At 37.2% G+C, this 22,869-nt stretch overlaps 1 protein-coding gene across 4 annotated transcripts in view; it reads right to left on the reverse strand.

Moving 5' to 3' along the window:
• LOC107568147 (protocadherin-7-like) overlaps window positions 1-22,869 on the reverse strand; it is a 144,905-nt gene that overhangs the window by 51,397 nt on the left and 70,639 nt on the right. For 2 of the 4 annotated variants that reach the window (XM_016254006.1, XM_016254010.1), the window contains exon 2: window positions 17,338-17,554. The exons of 1 other annotated variant lie outside the window; for it this stretch is intronic. In XM_016254006.1, the coding sequence (XP_016109492.1) occupies window positions 17,338-17,554 (217 nt within the window). The remainder of the gene's footprint in view (window positions 1-17,337; window positions 17,555-22,869) is intronic. One more of the 4 variants, XM_016254007.1, reaches the window with a different exon arrangement.

Raw genomic sequence — 22,869 nt, forward strand, 5'->3', positions numbered from 1 at the left:
ACTAAAAAAAACATAAATAAATGTAAGACGGTGGATATCATTAATTGAATACAGAAAAGTATTGATACAAATGGTCTACAATATATATAAAAAATACTATTTAACTCTAAATTGGTTTGTGCTATGCACATTCATGCCTACTTGGGTCCCACTTTATATTAAGAGACCTTAACTACTATGTACTTACATTTAAATTAATCATCTGATACAACAAACTTATTGTGCACATACATGTTTAAAAAAATACCTGCATGCAATTACATCTGTAATTAATTTATGTAATTATATTTAGAACATATATGGCACAAGTGTTTTGCAATACAATATGAACAAAATAAGTACATTGTACTTAATTTTGATGTAACTATATAGTATTTAAAGCCACTTAATATAAAGTGGGACCAGTACTTGTGTATATTTTGTTGCTAATTCCGTTAGGACGCTGCCTTAGAAGGTAGACACCTATGTAGGCAGCTAGACTGCAAGACAGCTTGTGTTATATGGTAAAAATAAAATATTCCCTCATGAGGGTAAAAAAGGTGCTTAAAATCAACATCAGATGGCCAATAATATATAAAATAAATCAATTTCTGTGTCCATGAGCCTCTGAGTTCTGTGAGTTTAAGTGATTTGAGGAGAATCAAGTGTTCAGATCAACACGAACACAATTACTGAGCCCATCATCTCTCCTCACTGTGTATATTTATATGCTTTTTCCTTCACTCTTCTCTTTGTGTGAGTGATCATGTGTGTGAAAACTCCTCATGCTGCATAAGTTACGGGACTGATGTGAGGAAAACTGGTTGGCCATAATCCACTTACTGATGTAAACACACAGATCTCCATTTACAGGAACGGCCTCTGATCCAATAACACACCTTCACCCCTGGAGGGAATGAATGTGCGTGCCTGTCGAAATGCAGAAAAAGTCGAGACTGGAATGGTTTGGACTGAAGTATTATTGGCAATCTTTAAAACGAATATCAAAATATAAAGTTTGAATTCAGATCTGGAATTATGTAATCCATGCTTGACGGTTAAATGAGCTTCCACAGATATTTAATCACTAGTGTGTGTGTGTGTGTGTGTGTGTGTGTGAAAGGAATCTAGGCTATAGCCTATCCAATATTAGTTAAATAGCCTGTCTTTATTTCTTTGTTTTCTCCATTTCTTGTTATGTAGCTGAAAATGAATTATTTCTGACTGTCTGGGACCTTGAGGACAGACAGAAATAGAAGGATAGATGGAGGGAGAGAGAATGAGAAAGGATGGGAAACAAGGATGGGTAAAATATTTTCCCACCTGATGCCAAGGACGGCAACAGCAACAAACGGCACCGTATATTTCCCCTGGTACATTCCTGAGCCACTCTTATCATTGTGTTTACTGTGCCTATGAGCTCAACAAAACATGGCTGCTGTATTTAGATAGACATGTGCCCACATCCGCACAGTTAAGACTGTGGAATTTAAGTCTTTTGTTTTGCTAATTGCATTCAGTTTGTCCAGGAATCCTTCACTTTGTGTATTCCTAATGTTATCCGACACAGACAAAAGGCGGATGAACAGGGGTGGATGTTCTGGAGCGGACAGGGGTTAAGCGCCTTGTTGCAGGCAAAAGGCAATGGTCAAAAGGACATGATCAGACCAGGAACTGAACTGCTAAAGGATGCTCACATCTGTGAAATGCAGTTGGACTGACGAGACCAGTGACAATGTGTTTAGTTGTGGGCTGTATTTATTCACCAACGCCAGTATGAAGCATCATATACTAATTAATAGAAATTAATACTTTTGTTCAGTAAGAATGTATTAAATGGATCAAAAGTGACTGTGGACACTTTTACTGTGATACACAAAATTCTATTTTACATTTTGAATAAATGCTGTTCTTGTAATTTTTTTATTAATCAAAGTATCAAAAAAAATCACAACTGTTTTCAACATGGAACATTAATAAATACATTATCGCAGATATGATTCTGAAACATCATGTGACACTCAAGACTAATGGGTGCTTAAAATTTCTGCTTTGACTTGATTGCATTTTAAAATACATTAAAATGAATTAAATAATACATGTAAATATTAAATAAACATAATAAAGTAAAATAATAATACATATTACATTTTTAAATCTAGTAAATACATTTTAAAAATAAAATAACTATATTGAAATCAAATTTATTTTAAAATATTGCATTTTTTCATAATATTACTATTTTTACTGTATTTTTGATCAAATTAAAGCCTTGGAGACCATAAGATAATTATTTATATATAGATATATAAATAAATAATTGTACAGGCCCTAAACTTCTGTATTGCATGATATGTATCATAAAAAAGCGAGAGAAAAAAAAACACTGCATTTACTCACATTTGTATAAGGAATAGCTCAAAAGATGACAGTTACTGATCATCATTCCATACATGTAAGACTTTCTTCCTTCTGTGGAAAATAACATTTAGTTTTAAATATTTTATTTTTGTGAATAAATCATTCAAACCAGTTTTGAGAACCAGATCAACTTATCAACTGAAAAAAGTCTGACTTACGCCATAAACTTTCATGTCAAGTATTTCAGTGAATCAAGACTTACATTTAAGTCTATTTGCCACATAAAGCTTTTGTATGGCTTCAGAAAACTTGGAACATAGCACACAAGCTCTACAGAGCATTTTTATTATTTATCACATGAGTTTTGGAGCAACAGCTGCTACCCGAAGGTCAGTAAATGATAATAGATTTCCATTTTTGTTTGAACTATCCCTTTAACTCGACTGTGTAAAGATGAGAAAGAGAGCGAGCAAGCTGTCATTCATAAATATGGCTCTGAAACCAGAGACAGTGTCTCTCTCTCACACACACACATATATGCCAGTGTCCTTCGTTGATAACGACGAGTAACCACATACAACCACACAGGACACAAAGAACCACATCCTCTTTCGTTTCTAAATCATACACAGCATCTATTCTCATCTCTCTCGCTCTCTCTCTCTCTCAGCGTCCACCCTTTCCCTCTCTAATGAATGTTTCAAAGTGACCTGCTGGGGCCCCGGCACAGACAGCATGGGAGTTCTGAACTTGCTTATGATACTATTATTAACATGCGTGGTGGCGGGCCCTTGTGATGCCTCGCCGTGATAAATGAGCATTCGTTAATTGGATGTCGAAAAAACTCCCGTTTCCGAAGCTTTTGACACATCCATATCCCCAAACTACCGACTCCTGACGATTTGCAATTAAATAATGGCAGGAGGAATAGTGGTTCTACAGGACTGCTGGGCAGACTGATTACTGGAGGAATGATATTAAAGAATGCGGCATAAACAGATGATTACAAAAGGGACGGCACCACCTGAGCTACCGGGGGAGAGAGGAGAAAGGGTGGAATAATTATCCATCTAAGAACCGAGATGAGACAGAAACTCTGTAAATGTGTCAGGGGCTTTTGTTTTGAGTCATGTCAATTTGCGTGATGATTAATGCAACTTTTTTTGTAGAAACAGTGGAGTCCAAAAGTCTAAGACCACCAGTGAAATTGGTTTAATTTAATACTCATTTGTTTGTATTACAATTTATATTATCAGGAGAACAGTTGAGTGAAAAGTTGAATTAAATAATTGAATAATGGCTTAATATTTGGTGTGTCCTTCTAGATCATTGTTACTCCACTTTTTGACTACTGTCCATATTCAAAGGTAATATTTACAGAAATTAGGAGTGTGACCAGATTAAAATAAGTAACTCAAATAATTATAATTACAAATCATTACAGGTAAGAGGTTTGGGGAGAATTAAAAACAAAGTACTTATTTAAACATTGTTTTGACTCATTTTAAATGATCTTGAGAACCACTGCATTAGCTGACATGGACTCCACACGTTTGTGCATAACCTAATGATCCATGAAGATTTGCGTTCACATGGTCAATGTCTCAAATTTTCTTTAATGACATGTAATAGAATACTATTTAACAATATCAAATGTATTTATTATTTATGTCCTAATCTTACTTTCTTTCTTCTTCTTTTTTAAATCCAAAACCATTCTGTTTATGTCTAGGTTTGAACAAAATTTGAATTCCAATTTCTGAATGCAGACTCAGACTTTTGGATGGAGGCCGGAAGTAAAATTTGCATTTGGCAGGAGCTCTGAAATATAGCGTTCTCTCCATTGGCAGCCATCTTGCAGAGTCTCTTGGAGAGTCTCTTTGCTCCTGACAGTTCACCACCATGGCCAGTAATAAATGCGGAGGTGCTCAGGGCTCGTGGCTGTGGGTTTAGGCAAGATGTTCCTTAGTAATTCCACCCCGCAAACAGACAGAGACCAAAGACTAACCTGAGTCGAGAGGAGATTTGCGAGCTCATAAACAGTAAACCTCTTTCTCTCCTAATCACCTTGTACAGATAAAGTGTCTTTCCTCTGGGCCCCGCTGCAAACTCAGAAAGAGACTTTGTACACTGTCACATGCATCAGTGTAAATCCCACATAAAGAACGGCTGTTATTACAGTTTCTCAAACACACCCAGAGTCAGTCAGCTTTAAAACACTTTATTTTTGTACAGCGTAATATTCCCAATGCTATAATGCCTCCATCGGCACTTTCTTTGCCAGACAGAGGGGTGAGATTAATTCATATGTGCAGATTATATACGAGGCCAAAAATTACATAGAGACAAGACGGAAGATTTAACAGCTAGTGTTGGATAAGCAAAAGTAATCCAAGCTTAACGCATGCACATAAAACAAAATAAAATTAACAAGAAAGAGTGAGGGAAAGGGTTGGGAGACGAAAGAAGACGAACAAGCACAAATACAGACCATCAGGAAATTGTCATTTCCAAGCCTAAAACCATCTGGTCTTGGCTGATAATCTGTTGACCAATTTGATTAATATTAAAAATGGGCGGGTATTAAAATTGTACCGTTTTTCATTCTTATTTATCATAAAGAAAGGCAGATTTAGAGGTGATTTGGAAGGTGAGGTGGGGCAACGCAATGTTTGTAGGAATTAAACAGACGGATGCTTTGCTGGCATGTCTTACCTTGCAAAACACGGGGGTTATAGATTCCCCCATCACTCATTTCACTCTTTCTTTCTTCAACTCCTCTAAAAAGTGGCCCATTTCTCCTCAGCTTCACCCCCAGAGCATGTTGTTTTAGCATTGATTAATGTCTCCAGTGGAAGGCTTTTAGCCTGTTCCTGCTAGTCTGACGACTGCTCATAATTAGAGGAAAATATTTACCCAAGTCTAGTCTTTGTTGAAAAAAGGCAATTTACCAAGTAATGGTGATGGCCGTGAACATTTGAAAACCATTAGAACAGTCAAATACTCGTCAAGTCAAGGCTGGGTTTAGTCATGTAATGTACTTTTCTTGTGACATGACTGAAACATTTAAAAACACCTCTTTATCGATCTCAGATAAATGGCAACAGCTCCGCCGTCCTTAAATTTGATTTGTGTCTCTCATTTCTCTATTCTCTTCAGCTTTGTCAATTTCAGCACAGTCTGAGCAAATACACATGCCAAATCAAAGTGTCAATCAGTAAGTGTTTAATATTATTCTTTCTGGTAGATAGTACATTTACAGATTTTAATGAATCATACTTAACTAAATTTGTATGGTTTATGTAGAGTCAACGAAACATGAGGTAAAAATAGCATTACTGCATATCTTAGGATGTCTGTTATTAACTGAAATTAGCGTGTGCATAAAAAGGCCCATATAAATATTAAAATATATTATATATTTAATATTCAGAATATATGGATGTAGTAAAACTACTTCCAACTTTTTGTAATTGTATTTGTTATAATGTATGTATTGTAGTTGTTCTCTTTTGTAACATCTTCACTTTTTAAAATATAATATAATATAATATTTGTTCAGTAACAGCAGAGCTAGCGGTTTCCTCCGAAGGGAACCTGCACTATCGAATAAATCACCTCTGTGTGTTCAAGACAAATGAGGCTGCTAGCATTGCACCTGTTAGCAAAATATCCTCACTCGTATGCAAGGTCTCTAAAGAACAGAGCTTCCTTCATGATAGTGGCTGTGGCATATTAAGCCACCTCCATGATAACAAACATGCTAAAAATGGAGAGAAAGAGAACAAAGCTTAAACAAAACAATAGAGGGAGTCTGACTTTAGTGCTTATTTCTGTTTATCATCCTTCTTTTCTCTCTGACCATCAAAAAACCCTGAAGATTAGGCCTAGGCTGTAAGCAGCAAATGGGGGGGGGGGGGTGTGGGGGGGGGGAGTCGTTTTCATTCTAGTTTTTCCACGGATAAATCGGACACAAATATTTCTTGCCATGGCCTACTTGCTGAGCCCTGGCCTTATGCAGAATTCAATTCCAATTTGTCGCATGGTTTCTGCTTGTGTCTGTGTGTGTGCATCCTCAGGGGTGGGTGTATTGTTTGTGGGTATTGTGAGTGGATTTGAGGAGCCCATCTTACGGATTAAAACCTCTCTCCGGTTTTGTCAGATCATCCAAGCACTGTGGCACTAAATCAGTGTGGGTGGTTTTTATCATTATGTCAATCCATCCACCACCAGCCCCCTTCACTACAGCAAATGTTGCATCTAAGAGAAGCCTATGCATGGAAAGAAAGACTTTTTTTTTTCAACAGTGGTGTAGCGTCTGCGTAGGATCATGCATGATAGTTGGACTGTTTATGGCTTATACACAAAAAAGAGCTGAATGCAAAATGTTATGATAATGATAAACATAAACATAAACCTAGAATCTAGAAACCTGAAATAACAGAATTGTTCAATTTGAGTATTCATATGCCTCCATGTGTATATGTGTGTGTCATGTTAATAAGACTAATCACTTCATAGGCTACTTCATTTACTTAATTTCCTAACTCAATAGCTCTCAAATGTAACCCATTGTAGAATCGCTGCTGTCTCTTTATGAATGAAGGGAATATTCATGCCAGACAATGTGGAGTGATAAATAGCAGTGGACACTCGGACCTGCAATTTTACTATAGTGCTATAGGCTACATGCTGTGAATAGTGAAAGAGGTGGTCAAAGGTTACCTAACGTAACTGTTCGCTTTTTTCCTTCTTCACGTATTTTGTTTGCCATCACGAGCCCACTCTACTTCGCGTCAGTTTCGGTTTATTAAAAGCAAAAATAGACTGCATTAGCGCCTCCTTTTGTCGGCCGTCAACGTCACTTAATCTGACACTTTGTCTTTGATGATGAACCAGCCAGGCCGAGGGCCGTCCACTTCTCCAGAATGTCCAGATGGCCAGTCCATCCCTGATGGGATGGAAAAACAACAGGATACAAGAAGCAGCAAAGGAAGAGAAGGAAAGCAATCTGATAGAAGTCATTCGAGAATGGAAGGCTAGATTGATGGGGAGAATATAAAGAAGTCCATGGCTAAACTCAGAGAGCCACGGGCGCTGGTAAACTCCCTCCACGGCCCTGCCTCGTATCGCCCATGGCTAGTCATTATTTCCTTAGAGTAACCACACAAAAGCCCTGAACGGCACACACACACACCTTTTGTTTGCATTCTAGTCCCCTCAAACCAGGTGTGTCTCTCTTGTTTTTTTGTTCGAGTTGCTAATCCTTTTTTCCGGCAAGGGTTATAAATCCATTTCTTCTGTCTTTTCTGTCAGAGTCATGTGATCTTGAGGTAATTGTCTGCGTCTTGGAGTATTTTATGCCGGCTTCTCTTTAAATAATGAAAAACAATCATTGCTCCCTTTAGGGCTCACTCATCCCTCTTTTAAAGTCTGCGCTCTTTGTACCTCTGAACATTTTTGTTCTTTTGTTTGCTGAATCGGTCCCTTTGTGTGTTGTGGTATGTGGGAGGTTAAAAATGATTTAATTAGTTTTCTATGATTAGAAAAAGTTTTGGTAACACTTTCTATGAAGCCCGTATTTATAATACATTATAAGGGTATTCTTAAGGCATTATAATGAATGCATAATGCATTATAAAAAACCTTATAATATGTTGTATCATCTCATGAATATTCATAAGAACAGTTTTAATATATTATAATATTGACTTATTTGTGGTTATAGCTTTTAAGAGTATGATGATTTATAACACAATGAACACGTTGCATCCACTTTTACAATGGATTATATTTCTCATAGTTATAATGTATTAAAAGTCTCATATCTTGCCATTTTTCTTATGCTACTTTACTTAAAGCGGTCAAAGACCACTTATAAGTAGTAATAATAACAATAATAATAATAATAATAATAAAAAATTATCTCAAACAGCCATAAGATCAGGTTTCAGATCAGATGAATGTGTAATATGACACATTTGCTTTGAACTATTTTTATTGTAATATCAGTTTGATTATTTTGATGGTACCCTTTAAACAGCTGTTGATAAGTGACTCTGCGACTACATATCAACTAGCGGTCACTAGAGTATTAGTATGTCTGCTACTGTAAATATTTGCTAACACTTTATTGTGATGGTCAAACAACAGATAAACTGACTATAAGTGTCTTTGCAAGTACGTCAACTTATTCTACTATACTAGATTCAACCATTCTTGAGCATACTAATACTTAATAATATACATAATAATGAGAGTTAGTTGGCATGTAGTTGCAAAGTTGCTCCACAGGAAACACTCAAATAACACTCAACATCTAACCACTCACAAGCTGTAGTAAGATACTGTGCAGATCTTAAATAAACAATGTCAAGATATGATACAGTCCATTATTCTGTAAATTAAGTAGATTTAATATGGTGTTCATTGTGTGTTATATATAATCATACTCTTAAACTTATAACCACAAATACGTAAGTATTATGATGTATTATAACTGTTGTTATGATTATTCATGAGTTGATATAACATATTATAAGTTGTTTTATAGTGCATTATGCATTAATTCTAATGCCTTAAGAATACCCTTATAATGTATTATAAATACGGGCTTCATAGAAAGTGTTACCACAGTTTTATCTACTGTTTTGACTGACGTCACCTGGCCCTAAGTAAGGTTGGGTGAACACGTGTGTGCGTTTTGTGCATTTCTATTGGCCATGCATCTACTTTGCCACTATTTGCAGCCTGAAAAAGACGGAACCTTCAAAACGCAGTGGGGAGCAGTTGTTGGAGAGACTTGAATGAGATTTGTCAGGCCCCAGGCATATTTTACATGACATTTCAATAATTATGTGCCAATGCATATTCACCTCACAACAGGCACCCAATGAAAAGCAATGCCAAAAATAATTCCCTGAACTGTCAGGTGTTTATTTTATTTGTCTAGCTGCTGCCACGATTCCTTTCTTTTCCTGACCTTGCACTGTTTTTCAATTGACATGCAATTTCTAGACATCAAGGAACTTGCTTGGAAAACATTCAGATGCTGATGAAAAGAAAATGCTGCCATAATGCATGACTTGAGCAGTTATGACAGAATTCTTTCTTTTTGTCTGTTTGTTACACAATTCCCCAATGTTTATTTTTAGAAAGAAAGGGATAAATTCTGTTAAATGTGATAGTTTTAGAGACGATCGCTTTTCTGTTCGTGAAAGGTCACGGTTCATGCTGAGAGGTGCGGGACAGAGGCACAGTGAGAGCTTTGAGGTGAACCTCCCAAATGCCACCAATTGACACGTGCAGAAACTTCTCCTCCTGTCACACTCATTCTGCCTCACCTACATTCATTCTCTCTGCGAGCGGAACGCCAGCCTGTTTCTTGTTTAATAAGACAAAGGAGGACGAGTGAATGGAAGGAAGAAGAAAAGAATGCCAAAGGCCTCAGTGGCTTTGCTTCTGGTGCTGCAGGGATGCATCTTCCTCCTCTCGCGCCTTGAGCTCTCGCTGCAGTGTAGTAGTCTACTCATACATCTCAAAACAGGGGCAGATTTATACTAGGCCAATGCCAAAGGGACCGCTGGACCTTTCAGAATGGATCACATTTTGCAGCAAGAGAAAGAAATATTAGGGGGGAGGGGGTACTGTTGCAGATAGTGAAAGTACCTTCACGGCCGCTGTTAATCTCTTCTTCACTGCAAAGTGATCCATCATATTTAGCTAAACATAGACGAGTGGTGTTGTCTGATTGGTGCAAACAACAGTCATGTGACTTGGTTGGCATGAGATCGTTAATGATATTCAGGGTGTTAAGATACAGATTCGATGACTTTTTGGCCTCCTCCGATCTCTCTCTCTCTCCTTCCATTCTCGCTTCATCATGTTTAATTTCCAGCTCGGTAATTAAGCTGATCCGATACCTGATGTGATTGCAGGTACTTCAAAGTCTTGCCACAAAGTGATGGTGAGTGTCTCATTTATTTGAAAGGTCTTGCGGCCATCTCCGCTAATGCCTGCCTTGGATTTTAATAAGAGCACTCAAAGAAACAGCCTTCAACAATTATCCTAATGTTCCGAGAACTTAAAAATAGCAGTAAATAAATGCATTTGACCAGAGAGACTGAGTGAAATGTTACCCTCATGTTTTTCCCTATGCATTTTAATTCAAACACATATTCAAACTACTCTCCATGCAGCTCTGTATAGGTTAAAAGTATTTTTCTGACATGAAAGATTTGCGTAATTTTATAACGGGGCTACAGAATTCTCTATACTTTGGCTGCAGTACAGATAAAACGCTAAATCTTCTATGCTGTGTGGCTATTGTGCGATTCCTTTTAACAAGCCTTGGAATACTGAATATGTATTCCAAGGCTTGTCAAGCCTTGGAGCTTGGGAGTCTTTCAATAAGCTCAGCAAACGTCTGACTCGTTATTCCCTTGGGTTATTTCCAGTCAGAGGACTTTGGGAATTCCTGGAATGATTGGCTGCGACAACAGGACATCAAAAGGTAAGAAACTAACTGCTGTGAATGCCAAAGGTTAGCGCTGTCAATCAAACATGCAGGAAAAACATGCAAAAATAACATGTGACATGATAACCAGTAAGTCCTCTTTCACTGAAAAACATCTTTACTGAAATATAAAACTAACTGAGCGAAATCAAAATAATACTGTACTATTATTTGAACCTGTTAATCAACCAAACTAAATTAGCACTTTTAAACCAGAACACTGTTGACTCACTGTTGACAAAAACATTGCGTGCTTAAACATTTATTCCATCATAACTTGGTTAAACACACTCTTAACTCTGTTGTTAAACTCCCTCTCACTCTTTGAACTTATAAATTAGGATTATTTGAGATAATGAGAGACACATTCCTGAGGTGCAACATTGTGGATGATTTGGCTGTTGGAACAAAGCAGCCACAATTCAGAGGCCAAAGTGAGCCAGATTATTTATTTATTTTATACTTTTTTTACTTATTTTTTTTACCTTAGAGGGCAGTTCAGTTATAGACATAGGGAATGCCTGCAAAATTGCAGAGCTTCTAAAAAGTTTAGTGCTTTTATGTTCAGGAAGGCTCCACCTGTTTACAAAAGCCAGGTGACACACAAACACTTGGCAGGAAATACAAGTGAAATACTGCTTGTTTTATACAGGTCTAGTATGGCACTATGCCTGAACAATACTTGCCACTTCACTGAACTCCCAAAGCCTGAAGTTTGCACACGCTAGAGAGGCAAGCTTGTTTTTGTTTCATTACTGATTAAGAAAATCCACACGTTTTCACCTCCTAGTGCTAAACGTCCTGACAGTCTCATCTAACAGCAACTGGAAGATGAATTGCTGAGTGAAGTAAAATATGACATGGCTACACAATTCAAACCACTAACTAACCAGAAATACCTGTTTTATCTTCTCAAACACATAGACGAGTATCAATAGTACAACTGCATAACCAATTGCACTTTTCCTGTTTGTGAAAGGAATTCAAGACATGAATGTTTGAATAATGGTCGGAGCACGAATGAGTATTTGTGCTTTGGGTGTTAATAATCCTGTTTAATGATCTGTGACTGTTTTTCAGTAAGACAGAATACACATGAGAATGCAAGTGTATATTTTAGCGAATAAGATCAACCACAAAACACGTCACATGCACACACTCAACCTTACAAGTGTAGAAACCTGCCCATAATCCTGAACCTGATTCCAATTTTCAGATAAAGAAGAGCTCTATTAACTCTTTAGCACTGTGTGACTATAACAAATGACCTTGAGTCTCAGGTCTGCCGACGTGACGCTCGTACAACACACCAACCACAGCAACTCACTCCCATTGTCCCAGACCGTCTGAAGCCACAAAGTCCAAACAAAAACTAGCAAAGGTTACACACAAACTATCTAATGAATGCAAATGCCAGTAAAGGTGGCCTGTGATGCTTGTCATTGCTTTAGTGAACTCTCTCTCTCTACAATTATCGGCCCCGCTTGAGTTCTGGTGAAATAAAAAATGAGGTTTATTGGATTGAGGCTCTACCGAGCTCTTGAAATATGAATAGCTTTAATTAAAAGCGACTGGCATTGCCATCTGGCCCTCTGTATCCGGCTTCTCTAATGAAGTGAGTGTATGCGCAGTGTTCATTTATTTATTTATCTGTTTGTTTGCTAATGGCCAAGTTGCTAAGACAAACTTGAGAGGTACAAGTAAATTGTACAGTTAATAAATATTATTTTTTTAGTACTACAAGTGAGTTTGTTTGGTATCTATGAAGCTGTTGTTTTTTCCCCATTTTTCTTTTCCTCAAGTTTGAAGAACAAGTTAAAAAATCTTAACAGCCTTTTTCCAACTATAAAGAACCTTTTGGACAATGGAAAGGTTCTATGGATCATAAAGGTTATTCATGGAACCATACACTATATATACATGCAAGCAGATACTATTTTAATTCAGTGTGAAATGTACTAGTAATTTCTGAGTGAAAAGTGTTTCTATACCCTTTTTTTCAATGTATCTTGATTTTTAAGAGTGTAGAGTACTACAATCAAGCAAATCACATAAAAATAACACCGCAAATATCAAGCTAATCCAATACAATCTTCCCTATCTATATCTATCAGTGTGGAATGCTGAAAGTTAATCCTGAAACACAATTGCCATTAAAAACCTGTCATTTGTATTGATTCATAAACATATCTGAAGTGATCGTTTCATTTCCCATCATCTCCAATTGCACTAACATTGGACTTTTACTGATCTGAGAGCAGCTGTTGATTATATGAGGTTATACTCAGCCCGATCTCAATTCTTGCTTTGACACATTATACACCCAGTATCTGTCCGCAGTCATGATAAGATTACAGAAACACTTAAAGCCTAACAAGCAGACTCTAGAGACAGACGTCTCCAGGGTTCAAACGGTGGTCAGAGATTTTTGCACAGTGTTCCTCTAGAGAAAGCCTATCTTTATCACTGGCAAATGCTCCACTGTCTCTAAGGAAAATAAAGCATTGTCTTTCTATCCGTTTGTCTGTCTGCCATAATGAAACTACAAAGTTACAGGATAATAACATCTAAGTGATGATGTCGGAAAGCAGAAAAACCCTTGGGGAGAGAAGATGCAAGTCCCATGGTTCAGCACAGGGGAGTGAAGAGAGAGAAGGAAGAGATAAGAACGAGGAATAGAGCAAATGTATTGACTGGATGATCATCGATTGACAACGAGCAAGTCGAAGAGCGGGATTTTTCCAGAGAGTCAATCAGTCTCTCTCCCGCTCGCTTGCTCACACTCTCTTTCACAGGTACATTCATGTGCACATTAAAGGAGGAAATATCTAATCGTTATTTACTGTCGATATGTTATATGTTTGTGCAGCGTGTGCTGCATTGACATTTGTTTGTGCATGAGAAATTGAAAAAGAGTGGGAGAGAGAGAGAGAGCCTGTGTTTTGGAAAACCCATCTTCACAGCAGGGCTTCTTCATTAGGGGGATGCCTAGTTCCTGCCATGACCTTAATCCCAAAACAAACAAACAAACTCACAACAAAAACCTCACCAGGATCCCAATCACACACATCCTCCACAAGCATAATGACCACAATTACTGAATCTTTCTTTCAAGTGATGGCAGTTTGCCCATCTGTTAACTACAGGGGTGTCTGTGTGTGTGATTGTATGATCTCCCGTCCATATTTTAATTGACTCCAGGTTATCAGAGCTGTAATATAGCATTAGGGAAGCAGCACTGTGAGGGGCAATGACTGCCATTTAACTGACTTAATTAAGTGCTTTCCATGAGAAGGACACTGAGAATGTTATCCTTTCAACATGGAAAAACCTGCAACATTCTTTGCGGTCTTGTTGAGCTACAGACGGAGCAAGACGACCTTGTTTCATTTTCTCACAAAACATGAATAAGCACAGCTTGCAGTGTTGCAACTAAGCTATTAAAAAAATAAAAAAAGTCTGACTTTTTTTTTCTTTCAAACAAACAAAACAAAGCTGCCTTCTTGGAAAAAACATATACTGAACAAATACTGAACTTTTTGGCTGACAAATAACACTTGTTTTGGTAAAAAAAAACAAAAAAAACATTTATATAAAAAATGTGCAGAGAGTTTTGTTTAAGCTTAGATTTTCCTCCCTGGAATACATATGGGCATATCACATGCACTCAATGTGCATATTCTTTATAAGACTAATTGATTTGACAAATAATATGTACTTTAAGGATTGTAATTTAATTGTTGAATTTAATTCGATTATGTGTTTGTGTGTGTAATTTAGGTTTCATCCAAATAAAAATAAGTGAAAATTTCAGAGCATTTGTCAAAGGACAGCTTTCTTACTAAATATTAAGCTGATCATTTATATAATCACCTATATGCAGTTACAAGTTTATGTACAAAAATAAGAATACAGAAGAAAAATAAGATTTGTGACCCCATGTAAACTAGGGGTATTAATGAAAACGAATTTTTAAATGTAAAAATAGCAATGTAAAAACTATTATATTTCATTAGATCTTCAAAACACCTTAGTGGGTAACTTCTATAATCAAAAGACCACTTTGTGTATAAAACAAGTCTGTATTTTAGTGTTAAAGCATTGAAAGGTAAATATATCTAAATTACATTTAAGAGGTATGATCACGCACTTAAAAGTGAGTATGGATGTTGTCTAAGTCCCCTGAGAGAGAGCATTAAAAGCATTAAACGAACCTAACACCGACCCAAAAGACTCTGCCAAAGTGGAACTAACCCACAGCATGCCTAAGCCAATTATAGAGCCAAACACACACACACACACACTCAGGACATCTCTGTCATGAAAGAGACATTGACAGCAACTTTGCTGGGACGCAAGTGTAACCGGCTGTGTATTTGAGTGTGTATGAGTCTGTGTGTGTGATGTTTGATAATGCATGAGCCCAGCAGAGCACATCAGCTTTGAAAATTTTCAGCGTCAACTTCTAACTGCATTGAATGCATAAGCTATTGTACTAATGTTCACTTCTGCTCAGTTCTAAGCCGAACATAGTCTCCTGACTTTTCTATTTTCCCCATATCTCTCCCTCTCTAAACCCCACTCACACATACACACACACACACACACACTGATTCTCCTAAAGATTGGGAGCAGCAGGGTGAGGCATCTCTTTTATTTATCAGAAAGTGATTCTTCTGTTTGTTTGTATCTGCCCTTGAAAGATCTTACAAGAAAGATAGAATGGAACAGGAAGAGAGGGAAAAAGCATAGACGTGAGGTGGCAAGAGAGAATGAAAACAGGAGAGAAGACAGAGAGAAAGAGAGCTAGATGAGAACACGAACGGATCATTAAATGATTACTAATAAAACATCAGAGAGAATATGTGTGCCTGCGCCTCTGTGCATTCATCCATCCAAATGTCCATAACTTCTTGGAACTGTACAGTTTGAGACTGAATAAATGCAATGATAGCACAATTAGATACATTGTTAACTTTCCTAACCGTGGAAATATTGACAATGGAATGACATCTTTTGATAATGTCACAAATTAGACTATAAACATATTTTCGATACTCATCAGCATACATTTCCTTAATTTTCCCTCCTGCTTGGGTCTGACTGATGGCCAAATTCACAGTTTTGATCTAATCAGCCTTGCATTGATCTCCTAGTGACCAATTATTTTTAGCTTAGTCTGAATTAGAGCCAGACTTTAATTGAGGCTAATTTGGTGCAGAAGTGTTCAAATGCAAAGGCTTCAGATCCAACGCAGCAAGCGGGCAAAAACAGCTTCCATTCCACCAAGCCTATTTAATCTACATTTAGGCCAATGTTCTCCTTGCGATAAAGTTAAAAATCTAATTTTTTCAGTGGTTTGCCCAGTCTAGCGTCCATTTCTGAGATTTTGACCTTCGACCTTCTACAAACCATGAGGTTTTAGTGTCATACGACCAGTCTCAATGTGGTAACACAATACACAAAGCAAAATTTAGTGCTATGGACCTGACAACTTGACTCTAAGAGAAACCCTGACTCCTGCTCTTCTAACATGTGCTCCTATGAACAAGCAGAATAGACATTCCACAGAAAATGGCACGCCGAGCTCACACAATACACACCTGTTGCTGATAAAGTATCAAATGTGGACAAGACAGCCCTTAATGTTCGACAACTGCTACCGAATACCTCCCCAACAGTGGCTCCATTGATAGAGACCCAACATTGGTTGGTTGGTCATTAACAATGGAGGTAACTGTTGACCACAGATAGCTTCTACAAGGGGTAGGTAACTCAGCCACAATGAAACTAGATACATGCTCTTACTGTTCAAGCCCTTTCACCTGTTAAACCCCTACAATTTAAAGAGCGCAATAGGTAGCGTATCATATTGACAGTGATTACTGAAAAATAGTCAAAATTACTCAAGCGAAAACTGTTCCTGAAAATGTGTATTTCAACTCACCACGGCACAGTAAAAGTGAAGAAAAGTATATTTTAATCTATTTATCTGGTACACAAGCAAATATCTTGTGAATTGGTGTTTAGAAGATGAGTTATATCTCCAATGAAGCAGCCCTGATCTCATCTGATGCTACAAGAAAAGAGTTTTCAAGCTAACAAGTTGGCTATACTACGTTAACCGACCTTTAGCTCTTACTGGGTAAACACAGCAAAACAAATACAAATGAACTGTATATATATATATATGTTAATGCTCATGAATACTTGTGAGCTGTTGAGCCAGTTGCACTAAACACTACAATCACAGTTTCATACTTAGCCTGTAAGACAAACCTAGCAATTCCCGCCTATTCAGACTTTTCTATTCATATCTGCGAATAACCCAGCATCTGTAAATATATAGTGTCAGCGTAGCTGTGTGTGAGTGTGTGGCCTTTTGTGAGAATTTCCCTATCTTGTTGACTGATGAGTATGTCTCTTTTTATTTAGCTGTTTAGCTTAACTCTGACTTATCTTTTTTTTGTGTTTGCCCCTACCATTTTCCATATGCTCTGCCTCACCGACACTGCCATCGGGCGTAGTCCTCTCATAGGCGTCTTCGGGTAGAGGGAGGGCACCTAGTCTGGGGCCGGACGAGCTCTTGCTGCTGGGCGTCTCCGACTCCTCCAGGCCACTGTCGTAGCAGCTCTGCAGCGAGCCCTGGTGCGGGTCCTGTGGCTGGCTCACCACCGAAAAGGTCACTCGGCGGAACGGCTACAAGAGAAGAGATTGCTGGGGGTCACTGGACTGAAGAGGTCGAAGAAGAGGGTTGATGGGTAGGTTTTTTTGTGGGGGGTGTGGGAGGGATAATTCTGAGTGAAAGTACTTTGCTGTAGCTCTAGTTAGATTAGCACACTGCGCTACATGCTACAAAACGACACAGACAGCAACTGGATTAATGTCTACACGTAGCTTGAAAGCAGCGCCCGGCAAGGGAAGCTAAAAAATAAACAAAACAATTACTAATGAGCTTCACAGCACTTGTTTAATGATTCTCACATGAACCAAAAATGGTAGGATAGTAAGTCATATAGTTCAATGCCCACAGGAGTAAGTACAGATGCCACACTTGGCATTGTGGTTTAAATATAGCGGAGGAAGGGTGAAGGACGTCAAAGTCTCCTCGTGCGGTTTACTTTATAGCAAAAACAGGACAAGAGGAGCAAGTATGGTCCCGATGGGAGATAGAATGGAACACATGGCTACAGGCTAATAAACAAGCGCATGGATCCACACACACATTTTTCAAAGTAACTAAAGAACAAATAGGTGAAAGGATGTACACAGGAGTAATAAACTGGTACACTGAGGCTCGTGTGAATTTGTGCTCTGTGCTCTGAACCTTTGATTTTCATTTCCTCTTTCTCTCGGATTGTCTCAATTGAGGAATGACACAAAAGACAGCACGATCGGAGGAGATGACTGACAGCGAGCCGGGAAGGGAGACATTTTTTTTTTCGGTTTGTGCTGAGATCCAGCAAAAAAGAGAGCTGGGAGACAAATTAAACTAGGAAGGACATGAAGTCTACTTGATATGGTTCATTTCATTAAAGAGAACCAGATATTCATGAAATCAAGTGATTAACTATTTTTGTACTTGTTTTCTGCTGTTATCAAAGCGAAACGTCTCGCTACGGTGGTATACTGATACCCTTTAGGACTTTTTTTAAATGGGAAAATGAATTTGTTGTCCTGATTTAACTGCTCCAGTAGAGGAAGACTTTTTGTCCTTCATATCCCAATGAAATTAAGATAAGGGATACATATGGGCTTTGAGCTAAATGAGTGGCTGGAAGAGTGAGAGAAAATGAGAGCACGAGAGAGAGAGAGAGAGAGAGCTGAAAGGTGGAAATTAAATTTTGATAATTTAACTGGCATTGGAGCCTTATAATTAAACCATTGATTCCTGTCTGGGTAACTGAAAGCAGAGGGGAAAAAAGAGGCAATGGATGAGAAGTGATCCCTCCACCCTCCCATCATTCTTTCTGTCTCACTCTCCAGCCGATTACTTACTTACACTGATCATCGGTGCTGTTTATTCAGTGTGTGTGTGTGTGTGTGTGTGTGTGTGTGTTGAAACATAATTCAACATAATTCAACAGAAAGAAAACTTGTTATTGTTTATGATGGTCTTGACAGGACATTTCAAGGTAATACTTTGATGTAGAATTTTTTTTTTCTTAATTATAAATGAATTAATTAAAATTAAATGTAATGACATTTAATGAAATATTTGCAAAACAAAACTTGATATTATTTTAACTTCAACCAAAGGTAAAAAAAATGCAAACACTGAAACACTCTGTATGCAAACACTGATTATTATTATGCAAAAAAGGCTAAAAAAAATATTTTAAAAACGTTTTTTTTTATAGGTCATGCTTAAAATATAACACTTAGTTTTATACTATACGTAACAGCAGCCCTGACTCTGTCTTTCTATCCAACAAGGGAACTCTGGTCTGAAAAAGTTGTAGACCCCGGCTCTAAATAAATATAAACACCAACCAAAAAAAGCAATATATACATATATATATATATATATATATATATATATATATTTATAACTGCAGCAAAAAGTTTGACGGATGCATTAAATAGACACTAACAAAGCAGCAGCGTCTCTAAGTGTTTGCTTCTGGCCTTCTCCCCACTGCCCCACTTCCTGTCACTGCACATTTTCTTTCAGGAATATTAAACAAGACGGAGCACCATCATTCACTCCTCTTGTTCTTTCCAACTCGCTGCCTTTCAGAATGAGTGCCCTAACACTCATCATCACTCCAAATTGTCCCTTTAATTTGACAAGTCGCCATAATCTCGGCATTTGTATTCTGTCAGGTTAGTAGGGCCTGCCTTTCAATGTAAAGAAGTGCACACACACAAACACACACACACACACACACACACACACACACACACAAATGGCTGTTTAACGTCTATGCATTTATAATGAACATGTGTTTGCACATTTACATGCCCTTGAACAAAATCTCTCCAAAATGAGATATGAGAGTCTGAGCACTGACAAAAACTTGCTATGTCATCACACAGTAGCCAATACCTAAAATATTCTAATAACATTAAAGAAGCCACTTGCACGCATTTGGCATTCGTTCTTATGCTGCGTTAATTAATTTATTTATATATCTCCCTAATTTCTCTGGCTAATGTAGAAATCTTAGCAATAAATCATGTTTCCATGTAATTACAATCAACATTCAAGAAATGAATTGAAATAAATATTAATGGGCTAAAAATTTCACTTTGGATAGTCAAACATTTGTTGCTTAATTAAACAGAAGCCCACAGGGGGTCTCGCTATTGCACTGAAATAACGGATCAAATGATGTTTATGTATCAAAGAGCCATTCTCTCACTCTACCTCCAAAATGAAATGGCTGTCTCTGCAGCTAAGTGTGACAGCAATCAAAGTCCCACACTGAGGAGTTGAGGCTTAAATTACCCACAAATTAACTGAACTTTAGATAAATTGGTAGAGTGTGGCATTATGCTTGGTGCAAATGCGATTTTCAAATATAAGAGTCAATGAATGTCATGCATGAAGAATGGTGCGATGGGAAAGTGGTTGGCCATGCAAAGATAGATAGATCAGTTTATTGATTGAGCATTGATTGGCTGGGCTTCCCTACCGTGGAAGCAGCTTTATGAAGGACGGATTTAATTAAATATTGCACATATATTTGTACGTTCATGTACAAAAGGCTTTAAGACCCCCCTGTCAGGTTATGGCCATGTCTGATAACAAGTTGCTTAAAGGCAAAATGTGTCCCAATTTACATTAATTCATATATATTCATTCATAAATAAATGCATATATATACAGTGGGGGAAAAAAGTATTTAGTCAGCCACCAATTGTGCAAGTTCTCCCACTTAAAAAGATGAGAGAGGCCTGTAATTTTCATCATAGGTATACCTCAACTATGAGAGACAAAATGAGGGGGAAAAAATCCAGAAAATCACATTGTAGGATTTTTAAAGAATTTATTTGCAAATTATGGTCGAAAATAAGTACTTTTCTTGTTAGCAGAGCAGCTGATTACTTATAAGGCAATACATGCTAAATATTAAATGTGCAGTGATGGAAACTGAGGCGCTATTGAAATACAATGAAACAAGAATACCTGTAATTTTAGGGGGTTTCATCAGCGTAGGTGGAAATACTATTTACAAAACCCAGTAGAATACCCAGTGGATTTGCATTCATTTCAAAAGTAACTCTATTCTGTAAACAAGCTAAATTTTTTGTCTCTTCAAACCTCCCCCCCTTCTTACTATCCATGTGTGTGTGTGTGTGTGTGTGTTTGCGTATCTTGGGTGTATGTGGGTAGTGGAATGACTTATATCCATGAACCATGAAGAGCAGTGGTTTAGCCAAAAACACAAACTCTAAAGCCTCCTGTGTCTTTCTGCAATCAAGCAGACAAGAGAGGAAAGGGGAAGATCAATTGAAGGAAGAGAAGACTGGATGAGAAAATACAGCAGACAGGAAGAAAATGCAACTTCTGTGGTTAGTTTGGTAGAAGTGTTGGATGTAGTTAGTACCATAAACAAGAACATTAATCAGTCATCAGTGTCTAGACGTGATGGCCTGCTGCTAGAACCTGTAATTAACCTCTGTTCAAATTTTCATAAGCACCCTGAGGCTGAACCACAGACTGCTATCTGATCAAGCTGCCACTGTACAAAACAGCCCAAGGGTAACGCAACTGTAGGTCAAAATAACTAATATCTAGAATGAGCTACAGGTTGTTTAGACTCAAAATCAGCTGGGTTGAATAGCTAACCCAAAAGCAAGCCCTATGAGCATGCCAGATAAGCATTTTGATGTTCCGATATTCAGAATGTTGATTCTTCATAAAGAGATAAGGAATATGTGTGTGTGTGTGTGTGAGTGTGTGTGTGTGTGTGTGTGTGTGTGTGTGTGTGTGTACGCGTTTTTGTGACAAATGAGGACATACATTTGTATAATGACAAAGGTATGACATAGGTATTACAAGGAGAAGGTGACTTTTCAGGACATTACCCCATGTCCCCATAAATACGCTTATAAATCACACAGAATGGAGTGTATTGAAAATCTGAAATAGCACAAAGTTTCATGTAAGGGGTAGGTTTAGGGGTAGGGTTGGTAAAGGGCAATAGAATATACGGTCTGTACAGTATAAAAACCATTACGCCCATGGGATGTCCCCACTTTTCACAAATGTAAACCTGTGTGTGTGTGTGTGTGTTTTCATGCACCTAATTTTCCCACACCCATGGAAACTTTCCCGGTGAATTCAGTTATGAATGTGCAGCAGTCAAATATGCAAACAGTCAACAGTTCAAAAGCTTTTTTACTATATATTATATATTGTCATTTGATAATATTAAATGATTACACTGTAAAATTACGTAACTTGCAATTACTACCTCAAGGTGTTTTGTTTTTTTTGTTTTTTGTTTTTTGTTTTAGATTTGTATTTAGTTTTGCTGGTGTTAACCTAATATAGAATGAATCAGTTGTATTTATTTATTTATTTATTTTTAAGCTTCACTAAAATCACATTACCTCACATTATGAATAACATTTTAGGTAAACTTATGTCACTTTTTTATTTTTATACTGCAAAATTAAATTTCATTAAATAAATCTGCTAAATAAAAACAGCAAGCAAGTAAAATGACATATTGCATTAAATAAATCTACTAAATTAAAGATAACAAGCAAGTGTAGAAAAAAATAATCTAGATGGTTTAATTTAATATGACAGTAAACTAATTACATTAAGTTATACTAACAGTATACATTTTTACAGGTCAGATCTGGTAGAAATATATCCTTAAGCTAACAATTGTATTGTATAATATAAAACATGTACAATTACATACTGCATTAAATAATTCTGCTAAATTAAAAATAGCAAGCAAAACGACACGTTGCATTAAATAAATCTACTTTATTTTAAAAGTACAAGTATAGCAAAAAAAAAAAAAAAAAAAAAAAATTTTGTGGCAGTATTT

The sequence above is a fragment of the Sinocyclocheilus grahami genome, unplaced genomic scaffold (genome assembly GCF_001515645.1).
Source record: "Sinocyclocheilus grahami isolate Dianchi unplaced genomic scaffold, SAMN03320097.WGS_v1.1 scaffold1221.1, whole genome shotgun sequence".
In the NCBI taxonomy this organism is placed as follows: domain Eukaryota; kingdom Metazoa; phylum Chordata; class Actinopteri; order Cypriniformes; family Cyprinidae; genus Sinocyclocheilus; species Sinocyclocheilus grahami.